Here is a 13,670-nt window from a genome sequence, read left to right as displayed (position 1 = left end):
GATATCTTGCCAATTGTTCCTCCCATGGCTGCCATTCCATTACACGTCTCCATTGTTCGCCGCTTGTTCGAGGTTCACCGTTCAAATGAAACATGTCGTTCACAAGAGGCCATTAAGCCCATTATATGCCGGTCTCATGGGTCAAATTTGCCAAATATGAAATGTCACCTCAATGGGAATATACAAAACATCATCGCCCCCTACTGCGAGAACTTGGCAGGACCCTCATAAAAGACCGTCACGAGACTCGCCGAGGCTTTTTTTGCGTGAGTAAATAAGCTTTGCAATAAAGAATAAGGAGGGCCATCCACCTTGAATAATTATTGACGCCATGAAACCCAACAACAAAAACAAGGCCCCTTGTCGAGCCCTCCCAGAAACGTGGTCGCCGTGACAACGCCCCCTCCCAGAAACGTGGTCGCCATGACAACGCCCCCTCCCAGAAACGTGGTCGCCATGACAACGCCCCCCTCCCTCCCCGCCCCTCTCCCTCTCCGCCCCTCCCCCCCCCGCGCTCCCATCACGCACCGCGGCCCCGGCCCCTCCCCCCCCTCGCTCTCAGCATGGCGGCCTCCATGCCCGTGCTGGCTGTGGCGGTCCCCGCGGGCCCCGCGGTGTCCCTGGTGCCCGCGCCTCACCCCCCGAACCCCGTGCCGCTGTCCGCCTCGGGCCCCGGGCACGCCTGGAACTGGCGCGCCGCGCTGGCGGTCGGCGCGCCGCTGCTCGTGGTCGGGGCGGCCGCGTACTTCGTGTGGCGGCGACGCGCGCTCGGCAAGAGGCGCGAGCCCGAGGGCAGCGCCAGTCCGCCCGGGCCGCCCTCGCTGCCCAGCGGCAAGGGGGGCAGCGAGGCCAAGGAGAGCGAGGGCGAGGCGGGCAAGGGCGGCGATGAGGTGAGGAGGGAGACGGTGGTGTCGGGATGGCGAGGCGAGGCGTGAGAGGACGGGCTGCAGAGTGACAGGCGTGAGACTTGGTGCAGGGTGACAGGCGTGAGAGGATGGGCTGCAGGGTGTCAGGCGTGAGACGGGTTTAGAGTGTCAGGCGTGAGACGGGTGCAGGATGACAGGCGTGAGACGGGCTGCAGGGTGTCAGGCGTGAGACGACGGGCTGCAGGGTGACAGGCGTGAGAGCCGGTGGAGTGTCAGGCGTGAGACGCGCTGCAGTGTGACAGGCGTGAGACCTGGTGGAGTGTGACAGGCGTGAGATGCGATGCAGGGTGACAGACAGTGAGACGAGCCTTGGGACTCAGGAATGGCCTGTAAGGTCAAACACAGACGGCGTGTCACGCGGGTGTTTGAGCGATTGTCCGGAATTAGCCTCGAGATTCACTGCGCTCAAGATAAATTCATTAGGCGCGAGATGTATGCATTAGGCGGGAGGGTAAGCGCGTTAGCTAGAAGATTAACATCGTCTCGGTACTCCGACCTTCGGAATGAGAATACAGAGTATCGCGTTCGGCGTTAGTCCTGTTTGATACTTGATATTATAAAGCAGTGCTAATGAAGACGTTGGTTGAGTTTTATATCGTGGTTGAGTTTTATATCGTGCTTGTGCATCGCTGCCACAGCGGTAATTTATTTTAATTCAACCACAAGGTCAACTCAAACGCTTACCCCTACGCCACTCTTATTCGCCTTGAGCACAACCCCACAGCCATTTCCTCTTACCACAGCTGGCCCTCACGCCGCCACTATTCAATCTCTCGCATTGGCCGCACTCAAACGTGGGATGTTGGATGGAGCCGCGTGACGCTGGGCAGCAGAGATCAGGGTTTCTGGCTCCACAAAGCGAGCGAATTCACTTAATCCCATGGAGAAGGTGGATTGAACGCATGTTGCTACTGCAACACCAAATGCCTCCCCACCGATGTCTGCTATGCGATGTGTTTGTAGTATGCTTTTTTTTTAACCAGGTGAGGTTCTGCCGAGACGCACCACCTCTGTTGATAGGGACACCTTCACAAATTGTGCTGTGTGCCACTTGGCCACCACCACAGGAGAGAGTGAACTGATTCTGCGCAAACCCTTCTAGCCGGCTCGGTCATTGTTCCTACAGTAACATTTATGGGTGCACATGCACCAAGCGAGTTCTGGGGGAAAATGTCGCTTCTTCAGCTGTTGGCCTGTGTGGCATTGCCACACAGCGACTTCAGGGGAATGGGAGTGAATTTGAAGTGGGGTGACAAGGACCCGTGTTGAGCAACCAACGAATCCAATTTCCGACCGAGGCTAGCGTCAATGGGAAATATATGAACACGACCATATGAGTACCTGGTAAGGTGCGTACACATAATCACTGGTGAGACAATGACTGCCTGGGCCTGGTGTTGGCCACACTCGATAACAACGCATGTCCCAAACAGCCTACGTAGGTTACACAGAGGATATTTATCTTTGCAGCAGACCCCGCTGGAAAAGGCACATGCCGCCAAGAATCGTGGGAACCGACTGTTCAAGGCTGGGCGCTTTGCGGACGCTGTTCAATGCTACAGCCAGGCCATCACCCTGGGTGTAGGTGCCACCAAAGAGGAGCTCGCAACCTTTCACCAGAACCGCGCGGCCGCCCTGCAACAGATGGTGGGGCTACGTCACCGACACTTCCACTTGTACTACTCTCATGTCTGAAGAATGAGCCAAATATTTATTTACATTAAAATGGATTAGTATTGACAAAATCCTTTCATGTTAGTGCACCACCACCAATTCAGTTTCTTAATTTGACGTTTCTGTTCGTGAGGGAGTGTTACTGAGGAATGTTGTTTTGATTATTTAGATTTGGCTGCTATAAATTTCCACATGATGAGATACTTTGTTGAGCTATCATTTGTGGGCAGGTCACTTGGTAAAATAAATTTTTTTTAAATTTGTGGTTTGCTTATTTCCTATACATTGCACTCCTATCGTGTTTTTGGTATTGTTTGTTGTTGTAACTTTCTGACCCATCCCAACTGGACATTTGTGAAAAAGTGCTTTATAGCTCATCACATTCCTCCAGTCTAAATAAAGATTCTGATTGTTTCTCAGGGAGACTGGGACGCCGTGCTGTCTGACTGTGACCGTGCGCTGGAGCTGCACCCACGTTACGTGAAGGCCCTGCACCGGCGAGCACGCGTGCACGAGCAGGCCGGCAGGCACGCCCTCTGCCTGGAGGGTACACCATACACACACACACACCATGTGAGATGTATACACAACACACACAACAATGTTGCACTCATTACACACAAACTTGCCACAAATGAACCACAATACCATGGTAATCCCGTCAAGGATCATAAACCATCACGCAAACTCCGGTCATCCTCACAGTGGTTTTTGGCTAGCCATCGAAGGTCACTGCATCGCGTGCTTTCAGATGCGCTTCTGCGGCCGTCTGGAACGCGCTTCCTTCCGATATTCGGAAACCACTGGAGCTATGCACTTTTAAATCTAGATAGAAAACTCATTTCTTTAGAACTGCTTTTTGTACTTGGTTTGTTCTTCTCCTGTACCCCCGATTAGCATGGTTGGCTACGTATGGTGTGAAAGAAGTTCAACATACATACATAGATACACAACACACAGTACACGCATAGACATCCCAACAGTTGGCATTCACCACTAAGAGAATGGCATGGTCACTTTGAGGCCACATGAAGCGTTGGAATGTTCGCTGACAGAAGGTCACGTGACAGATGTAATGGTTAACTGACTGGGATAACTGGCTGATAACTTAAGCTCCTCACTGTTTTACAAAGGCAAATGCATGCAAGATACACACCATATGCACCACAGGCTTACACTACACGCGCCCTTAATACATGCTTAAAATTGCGTGAGAATAACTGATTTCTCGTTTCAGCAAAGTATACTTTTATGGTACAATTAGGCTGATGAAATAGTCAGAACTGGACAAATGGGACTAAATAAATGTGAAAAGAAATAAAAAAAATTGCGAAGAATCGATTATTTAATTAAATCGTTACCCCTAGATTGTGACCGTTCTTCGAATCACCGGGGGTGAAGAATTACATCGTTCACATACCTTTTTCTGTAAAATCGTAGAGTTGTGATTTTCCTATGTTGTGGTGTGAAACATGACTGGTTTGTGGTACGGATTGGTGTAGTTTAATGTGGTTTGGTTTGGCAGATATCACAGCAGTGTGCATCCTGGAGGGATTTCAGAATCAGCAGTCCATGCTCATTGCTGATCGCGTTCTTAAGGAGCTGGGCCGCGAACGGGCACGTGAGCGATACAAGGTACAACCCGGCACCAGCGCACTACCCACCAACACACTGCACCAGCGCACTACCCACCAACACACGTCACTAGCGCACTACCCACCTACACACTGTACTAGCGCACTACCCCCAACACACTGCACCAGCGCACTACCCACCAACACACTGCACTAGCGCACTACCCCCAACACACAGCACCAGCGCACTACCCACCTACACACAGCACTAGCGCACTACCCACCTACACACAGCACTAGCGCACTACCCACCTACACACGTCACCAGCGCACTACCCACCTACACACGTCACCAGCGCACTACCCATTTACACACATCACTAGCGCACTACCCACCAACACACGTCACTAGCGCACTACCCACCTACACACTGCACCAGCGCACTACCCCCAACACACAGCACCAGCGCACTACCCACCAACACACTATACTAGCGCACTACTCACCTACACACAGTACTAGCGCACTACCCACCAACACACAGCACTAGCGCACTACCCACCAACACATAGCACTAGCGCACTACCCACCAACACACGTCACCAGCGCACTACCCACATACACACGTCACTAGTGCACTACCCACCAACACACAGCACTAGCGCACTACCCACCTACACACTGCACTAGCGCACTACCCACCAACACACTGCACTAGCGCACTACCCACCAACACACAGCACTAGCGCACTACCCACCAACACACTGCACTAGCGCACTACCCACCTACACACTGCACTAGCGCACTACCCACCAACACACTGCACTAGCGCACTACCCACCAACACACAGCACTAGCGCACTACCCACCAACACACGTCACCAGCGCATTACCCCCAACACACAGCATCAGCGCACTACCCACCAACACACAGCACTAGCGCACTACCCACCAACACACAGCACTAGCGCACTACCCACCAACACACTATACTAGCGCACTACCCACCAACACACAGCATCAGCGCACTACCCACCAACACACAGCACTAGCGTACTACCCACCAACACACAGCACTAGCGCATCACCCACAAATACACAGTACCATTTTGTGGTGTTCCCTGTAGGGCACACCACCTTGTGTGAGGAATCTTCGACATCATTAAACATTGTGGGGTACCACAGCACCCAGAATTATGACACTATCTCACACTAGACAACTCCACTATTTTGTATAATGGAACATAATGTGTGTCATGACATGATGTGCCTCTTGTGCAGTGCTATTTTTATGTATGCATGGTGCACGTTCACATTTAAAGAACGCAAAGTTATTTTCGAGTATTTAGCCTTGTCTGCTTTTGTATATCTCTCCCTGTTTTTTGTGTGCGTGTCTATTCCTCTTTTGTGTGTTTCCGTGTTCATCTTGCTTCACGTGTCTGTCTCTGTGTCTTTGTGTGTCTCTCTACCTCCCTGTCTTTAGGGCCCTTTGTCTACACAGGGTTCCACTTGGTATTGTGAGGGCTCTGCTCGTGTGTAATACATCAGTGTGGGTAATTGTGCATGGTTTGAAATGTATTACACAGTGCGTATAAAGTGTTGCTTATGGCGTGTAATGCAGTGTCCTATATAATGTTGTGTGTTGTGATGTGTGTATTCGAACCATAATGGTTTTATGACACGTGATGTTATGATGAGGGTATGGTGACACTTGACGGTATTATGCAATTATTATTATTTTTCACTGTGCAGGACCGTGAGCCAGTGTTTCCTTCAGCCCAGTTCGTGCAATCCTACTTCAATTCCTTCAACGAGGACCCCACCCTCATCTCCGAGACCGATGGCACAAACCCCATCCAAGATGGCGCTCCCAGGTTGGCTGGTGTGATGTCCGGTGTGCCCTGCAGCCAGTATGATGAGAAAATCCCATCGCAACGGAAACTTTATTGCAGGCTAAAAACAAATATATTTAACAACAACACCCGCCATTCGATACTAAGCGGCAGTGACATCACCACGGCGCTTGTGTCAGGCCAGGTGCACTTTGAGACCATGTGAAGTGTCGAAGGCTTGCTGACAGGAGGTCACGGGACAGACCCCGGTGTCATGGGTAGACTGACTGACAGATGATTGGCAGATGTACCAGCTGTGCCCCCAACTATGCCAACTTGCTGTAGGTAGTTTAGCCGCCCGGCGCTCCGCTCATTGATGTAAACGTCGCTCCTCTGCCCTCCGTTAAAGGGCGACTGCCTTCAACTGACTTAACAACATGCACACAACACACGTGCGTGTGTGTGAATTGCATGTATAAAAGCGCTGAGCCTTATCCAGACCACCCTGTTCAAAATAACTGAATGTGTGTCTTTTTTGTTAATTAAACCACCAACTCAAACATTGATGACTGTACTGATGAGGCCTAATCGGGACAAAACCAGTCAACAGTTGTGTCTTTGGTTCACTGCTACCCATTTGGAGAGCCAGATTTTCTCAACTATTCGAGTAATTGGCCTAAACAACAAAACAACTACGTGTTCGGTTCTTTCGAGCTGGTGGTCTGGATAAGGCTGAGAGCTTTTGTACATGTAATGCGATCTTACGCTTAAAGTTTGTGAAGTTAATGTTATTAGTGTGGAATCAATTGATGGGGTGGCTTTGAAGGTTCAGGGGTCTATGGATTCATCCATAACTGACAAGAATGATCAATTCCTGTCTTGGTTGCTGTGCTGACAAGATGCTACACACTTATGCATCCTCTCCATCTGCATAGAGGCGGAAAAACCAGTGGCTTTGGTCATACAACAGGTGCATCTCAGTGGCATGAGAAGATCTGCAGATGGGCGTATTCTCAGCAGGCTGGCACCTGTCAGGGTTAGCCTCTGTATAGCACATTTGTGAACAATACTGCTGGACACCTGAGGACACTTGCTATTCAATGACTAAGTTCAACGAAGCAAGCGCTTTAAACCTCAAAAGGACATTGGGCATTGACAAATCAGCAAAATCCAAATGAGTACAATGGAGTGTTGGTATGGTTACCATCTAGTTTGCTATACAAAACCAATATTACAGGGTGTTTTCTATGATCCATCATTAAGCCTGGGTCACGTCTCATTGTTGCTTCAATACCCAAGGGTTAGAGTGACACAATCACCTGGTGATGATTGGAGGCTGCTCTAGTGTGTTCTTGCGTGCGTTTGGGTGGTTTCATGTGTGCAGTACGCGTGTGCGTGTACATGCGCTCACAGCACTTGCCTCAACAGGACGCCATGGTGGCTTGATGTTTACTACCTCGCCTCATATACAGGAGGCGTGGATTCGATCCCAACCCTGAGGCCTGTATATTTGGGGTTTGCATGTTCTCTCCGTGGTCGTGTGGCTTTCTCTCTGAGTCCTCCATTTTTCCCTCCACATTTAGAAACATGATTTTGGAGTATTTGGCTGCTGCTATACATTTCCACGTGATGAGCCATGTGGAAATGTATCGCATTTGTGGCCAGGTCGCCTCTGAGCTATATAGCTCAGTGGGCCTTACCTGGTAAAATAAAAATCATTTAGTTAAGTTTTTTAGTCTGTTAAGGCTATACGGGGGATCTTTATCTTTGCTCCTGCGCGTGTGCTTGAGTGCAGCTCCGCGTACGAGCGGGCCTGCGAGCGCGTGCGTGCCGGCGATTACACGTGCGTCATCGCGCTCTGCGACGAGGAGCTGGGCGACGGCTCTGGCGAGGGCCCTTGGGGGCCCAGGGCGCAGCTGCTGCGCGCCACCTTCCAGCTGCTGTCGGGCAGCGCGGTGGCCGCACAGGTCGACCTCGACCAGCTCATCGACAGCGAGGCCGTGCCAGTTAAGGTGGTGGTGCCTCCCGTTGTTGTGTGTCAATGTCAGTTCCTTGTGTTAGTGCATCCATGGTTGCTCACTCGATGTGGCTTTGTGTGTTTGTTTATTCAAGCATATTGCACCTCTGTTACTGTATCACTCACTGTGCTTGTTTAGGCGCTGTGAACACCAAACCTGAAAAGTGAACACATTTTTTAATGGGACCTGACTGAGCTCCAGATCTCGGGTCAGAGGAGAGTTATGATTATTGAAAGAGCTCATACTAATAGTAACTAGTTGGCTACTAAGGTTGGTCAGTGGCCAGGCTAGTGCTCATGGCTGGTTGGGTAGTTATAGTTAGGAGTAGAGATAGTTTGGTAGGCTAGTGTACTCTGCCTGTAAGCTCTTTATTCCAACAATAACACCGTGCAATTAATATTTAAAAAAATATAACAGGTGAAGTTTTGGGTAATGGGCCATTTTCACGGCACGTTTACATTCCAACCACTGGCCTTTTCAGTTTGTGGCCTTTTTCATGTAGCTTAGAGCACTACACAACGCTGTGTTGTATGCTGTGTGTTGACCCGCTCGTATGTTTGGATATTTTGTTCTCTGTTCTCTTTACACCTCGGAGACTCGTTGCCACTGTTTCTGTGAGTCCCCTTGCTTTCACGTCCGTGAGCGTGGTGCGTGTTATGAATCTGACGTACGTTGTTCGCAGGTGCGCGTGAACGCCCTCATCAAGCGCGGTAGCATGCACATGCAGTCGCAGGATGTGGCGCGCTCCGTGCAGGACTTTGCCCGTGCCCTGGAGCTCGACCCCAACAACGCCGACGTGCACCACCACCGCGGACAGGTGACAGCCCCACGGCACCACTACTATCACGTCTGTAGTGGCAGTCGTGGTGGCCTATCTCACAAATTACTGTATTGTTCGGATTATAAGACCGTCCAGAAAGTAAGATGCAACACAAACTTGTGCCCATGTCAATATAGTTTTACACATATGGTCTGGTACCCACACACACACACCTACTGGATTATAACATCCACCCACCAAATGTTGCTTTAAAATACACGAGAAAAAAGCATCTTATATCTCGAGAATATGGTAAGAATTGTAAAGATAAAGGAAGATTCAACCAGAACATAAACAGCTCTTATCTTGTTGTTACACACCTAGTTTGTGTGTGTGTCTCAGGCTGCCTGGCAAGAGCTTGAAGTTTCGTGATGAATATGAAAAGAATGCTTTTAAATGATCGTGACTTGGTGTGAGTCACCGTGACATAGGTGTGGTGTGGGGAGGTGTGACTTGAGAGTGACGTGGTGTGGGGTGATGCGACGGGGTGTGTTTGTTGTAGCTGCACATCCTGCTGGACCGCGTGGACGAGGCGATGTCTGACTTTGAGGAGTGCGTACGGCTCAAGCAGGACTTTCCCCTCGCACGCGCCCAGCGTTGCTTCGCTCAGGTGCGCACCTCACTCATTACCACGCTCGCCACTCACCACACTCACCACGATTACACTATGCTCGCTACCACCGCCACTGTCCACCACAACCACACTCACCAGGTCCGCACTCACCTCATTCATCACCATCACATTCGGTCAACACATTGATCACCACTGTATCTCACTCACCAAACACCCACCAGCTCCACATTCAACATGCTCTTCATCACTACAGCTCACTTAACAGCTCCAGATGCTCAACTTGCACATTCACAATCTCCCCTCTGAACACCATTGTACCACACTGGCAACCCGAGTTTGATTTCCGCTCATGGTCAACATCGGTGACGAATATTTGAATCGGTCCTAGGCCTCCCCGAGGTCAATTCGGCCTCAAATTAGTACCTGGTGCTGTGTGTAAACATCACAACTCGGGGGACAAAGGTGGCCGGGTGTGATGCTGGCCACTCAGCCCCTTCATAGGTGCTCGCAAACAGCACTTCTGTTAAGTGCAAGTCTGTTAAGGCTATAGGGGGGATCTTTGTCTTTGCTACATTGCTCTCATGCCACTGTCCGTGCGCTGTGCTGGCGCAGTACCGGGCAGCACTGTCCCACTCCAGTCCCTCGGAGATCCAAGCATCCATGAAGGCATTCGACAAACTCATCCGCGACTGCCCCCGCTGTGCCGAGGCGTACGCGCTCTACGCACAGGTGTGTGTGTGTCCGCATGGGGCAGTGCTTCCACGAGCATGCAAAGTGCGTGTGTGTGAAAAGTGTGTGCGCCAAAGTTGTGGTGGCAGTATGATTACCGCACTGCGATGCGAACACGGTGACCTGGATTGGATCCCTGGCGGCAGATGACGTGAGTGGCAAGTAGAATATGCACCTGTGTTGGGCCTCGCCTCGGGTCGATTGGTGAAGGCGCGCGTCAATATATAGCCTATTGTATTCAAGGTTTCATCTTCGCGGGCCTATTGGAATCAAAAGGTGTGCTTTCAATAGCCACCCGTTAATAAGTTACTCGTTGTTGCTTCCACCTCTTATACGCAATGGTTCGTGGTGATGAGTGTTGACTTGCTATGGTGTGCTATCGCGGTGTAAACGTGATGACATCTCATGCGTGATCTAATGCGTGGTGGTATTGTGATGATACTTGTTTTCCTGTGGTGGTGTTTGCTTGTGTGATAACATGATTCGTTATGTGATCTCCAGGCCCTCACGGATCAGCAAATGTTTGATCGTGCTGACGAGATGTACGACTCCTGCATTCAGCTGGAACCGAACAACGCCACCACTTACGTGCACAAGGGGTGCGCACACCTTACCGTACCTCATCACATACCTCAAAACACCTCATGATGCACCGCACATGATAATGTAGTCGCGTCATACATTCTACAACACATATCGATCGCATCGGCACATACCACACAATACACACATCGCCAAGCACGCTAAAATACATCACAACATCCTGTTGTATTTAGTTTCACTTTAATTTACAGTTTCATTTTCAGTTGTGAATGGCTGAGCTGGTAGACGTGGTATTATATTGCGTGGCAGTGGTGGTGACTGGATGTGGTTGTGATTGTGCTTCAGACTCCTGCAGTTGCAGTGGAGGCAAGATCTGGATGCGGGCGTGCGTCTCATCTCCCGCGCCATTCAGATCGACCCCAAGTGCGATTTTGCCTACGAGACCCTCGGCACGATTGAGGTTCAGAGGTGAGGGAATGCACCAGTCCCCGTGTCATCAATGGACACGCTCTGATGTTAATTTGACATCTCCCTTGAATTATGCCGGTGTGATTGTGTAACATGTTAACTTAGTGTATGCGGTGTTTTTGGTAGGTCATTGTTTATTGTGATGTTATGTTGTGATGTTTTGATGATCGTGGTGTGGTGTGCGTTTGATGAGTTGGGGCGATGTAATGTGATTTTTTTACGCGTTTCGGTGATTGGTATGCTTGTTTTTTATGTTAGCATTGGTCATGTTGCAGTGTGTTGGTATGATGGGTTGGTAGTGGTGATGATGGTGTGGTGTGTTGTTGATGGTTTTGTGTATTGGCATGATGTTTTGGAAACAGTGCATGGTGGGTGATGCTTTGTTCTGTGGGCGCAGGGGTAACCTGACACGTGCAGTGCAGCTGTTCGAGGAGGCAGTGACGCTGTCCAAGTCTGAGATGGAGATGGCACACCTGCTGTCCCTGTGCCACGCAGCACAGGCCCAGCTCGCAGTCGCAACCAAATATGGGCTCGTGACGCCCAATGTCTGATTATGCAAACACTTCACCTCTCATGCCACGTACACACAACATCGCTTCTCGTCACCAAGTCTGATCGCACGCACACGCCACCACTCGCACCACACATATGCTACCCAACATCTGACTGTGTGCACGGCTAATGGCTCTCAACCACATTTATGCAGCTGAATAATCAGTGAGCCCCAATGTCCAGGTCTCTCCTGCCCCATTTTATGTTGTAATTAATTATAACATTTTTCAAGAGGACTCTACTTTGGCATTTTAGGCCAATTCCTCTTTCAGGAGTGCTGTCCATGTGGGAGAAAACCCACACATGGAAGGGGGGTTAACATCCAAAAGTCTACACAGATGAGTTCACAAGCCTACTTTGCCATATTACCATCTGATGGCCATATGACAGCCAGCCTGCCCAGAAGATTTAGTGTTTCACAAATGTATGTGATCCTCCAACTCGTGCCCAGAAAGCACTTGATCAAAGAAGCAACTCGTGCACACCTGCTATTCATCCGACCAAACATTATCTTGCGCGAACCACCACATGCTGCACCACTGCACATAGGCATCATAACACACACGACATCTTGTCATACATCACACCAATGGACAGGTCGACAACACTAGATGCCATTGTAGGAAGCATGAGAATGAATGTTATAATGTGAAAAAATATTTAGTTGCACTGTTAACATATCGCATTAGTCACGTCCCATAATGTTTATCCTGCATCTCTTGTGTGTAACCCTAGCAGTGTCTGTTTCCATTTGTGATATTACCACCCTCATAAAATCCTTTTCCGAACGCCAAACAATGAGCCATGTTTCTTAATTCCCCTTGCCTCTTCAGTCAGCGGTGTAAATGGACACACTACATTTAGTTGATTGGCTGATCATGTTTGCGAGAAAGTGTGGGTTTTTTATTTCGTTGTGGAAGTGTAGGCCAATTACCAGAGGTGTGGACTCGAGTCATGCGACTTGGACTCGAGTCAGACTCGAGTCATGGTTTTGATGACTTCAGACTCGACTTGGACTTGCCTCATCTTTGACTCGACTTGACTCGGGACTCGAGAGCAAAGACTTGAGACTTACTTGTGACTTGCACAACAATGACTTTGTCCCACCTCTGCCAATTACTCTGCAGAGGGGCTGTCTAGAACTCCCTAGTGGAGACATTTCCATTGATAGCATGAGCAAAGAATTGTAGGGCTGTAGCACTTTTATATGAAGCTACACGCAAATGTACCAACAATACTCCTTGGGGAGGCCTTCAAGCAGCAGTAGATTATGGACGACGATTCGTAGAGCTGCTGGATAAAACTTGTCCGTGAACTATTTGCCGATAAAGTCACGGAAAACGCCGCAGACGCAAGCAGCGATAGATTCCCCACATGAATTAGCCTATTATGCATGCAGCCATGCTGCCACTTTCATTTCCAGTATGCTGCTCGGCTGGCTTTGAGTGGGGATGTACAGCATAAGGCATTAACCACTAGAGTTTAAGGTCTGCCAATCTATAATATGTTACACCCGATATATCACCGCAGTAACACGAGGACAAGCTAATGCTCAACGGATGCGGCGTGTCAATAAATTCCCAGAACATTACTCCAGACTTCTTGTCTTCTGCCATGAATACAGAATGTAACATCATGCTACAGGATCGTGCCCGGTCTGTAACCGTGGCGAGGTCCTCCATGAGCCGAGAAACCAATTAAATTGTCCGTGTCATTAGACGATCCCAACTTCCACGTGACCACCGATGACCTGCCCCACTATCATTGCACCAGAAGCCCGGCTACTGCCAGAGGTCGCCCGGTGAACTCCTTTATATACCCCCCCCCTCCCGCGGACGACACGTGGCACCGAGCCACCAATAGGAGCGACACAGCGCGGCGGGGTGGAGGAGGGGTGGAGTTTGGCAGGGGGCGTGTCCTCTTCCTCACTTAGCGCTCCTCATTGGTCCACGTCCCTC

General features: G+C 50.0%; 1 protein-coding gene across 2 annotated transcripts; it reads left to right on the top strand.

The window, feature by feature from the left end:
* The first annotated feature begins 530 nt into the window (after positions 1-530).
* TOMM70 (translocase of outer mitochondrial membrane 70) lies at positions 531-12,529 on the top strand. Of its 2 annotated transcripts, none has more exons than XM_078856445.1 (12): positions 531-890; positions 2,400-2,573; positions 3,021-3,147; positions 4,126-4,235; positions 5,929-6,050; positions 7,804-8,020; positions 8,709-8,843; positions 9,349-9,456; positions 10,033-10,149; positions 10,651-10,748; positions 11,038-11,160; positions 11,558-12,529. In XM_078856445.1, exons 1-12 carry the CDS (start codon positions 564-566, stop codon positions 11,709-11,711), a joined length of 1,812 nt encoding a protein of 603 aa, XP_078712571.1. In that variant the 5' UTR covers positions 531-563; the 3' UTR covers positions 11,712-12,529. The 2 variants fall into 2 exon arrangements, with proteins under 2 accessions (XP_078712571.1, XP_078712570.1); XM_078856444.1 differs by having other exon boundaries at positions 532-890; positions 2,397-2,573; positions 11,558-12,525.
* The last annotated feature ends 1,141 nt before the right edge of the window (positions 12,530-13,670 follow it).

Source organism: Lampetra fluviatilis, chromosome 5 (genome assembly GCF_964198595.1).
Source record: "Lampetra fluviatilis chromosome 5, kcLamFluv1.1, whole genome shotgun sequence".
In the NCBI taxonomy this organism is placed as follows: domain Eukaryota; kingdom Metazoa; phylum Chordata; class Hyperoartia; order Petromyzontiformes; family Petromyzontidae; genus Lampetra; species Lampetra fluviatilis.
The sequence above is the reverse complement of the archived record's forward strand: the minus strand, read 5'-3'. Positions and strand labels throughout refer to the sequence as shown.

Coding starts and splice junctions, on each gene's coding strand:
- TOMM70 (XM_078856444.1), top strand. CDS start 564: ATGGCGGCCTCCATGCCCGTGCTGGCTGTGGCGGTCCCCGCGGGCCCC. Junction 6,051..7,803: donor ATCCAAGATGGCGCTCCCAG/GTTGGCTGGTGT, acceptor GCTTGAGTGCAG/CTCCGCGTACGAGCGGGCCT. Junction 8,844..9,348: donor TGCACCACCACCGCGGACAG/GTGACAGCCCCA, acceptor TGTTTGTTGTAG/CTGCACATCCTGCTGGACCG.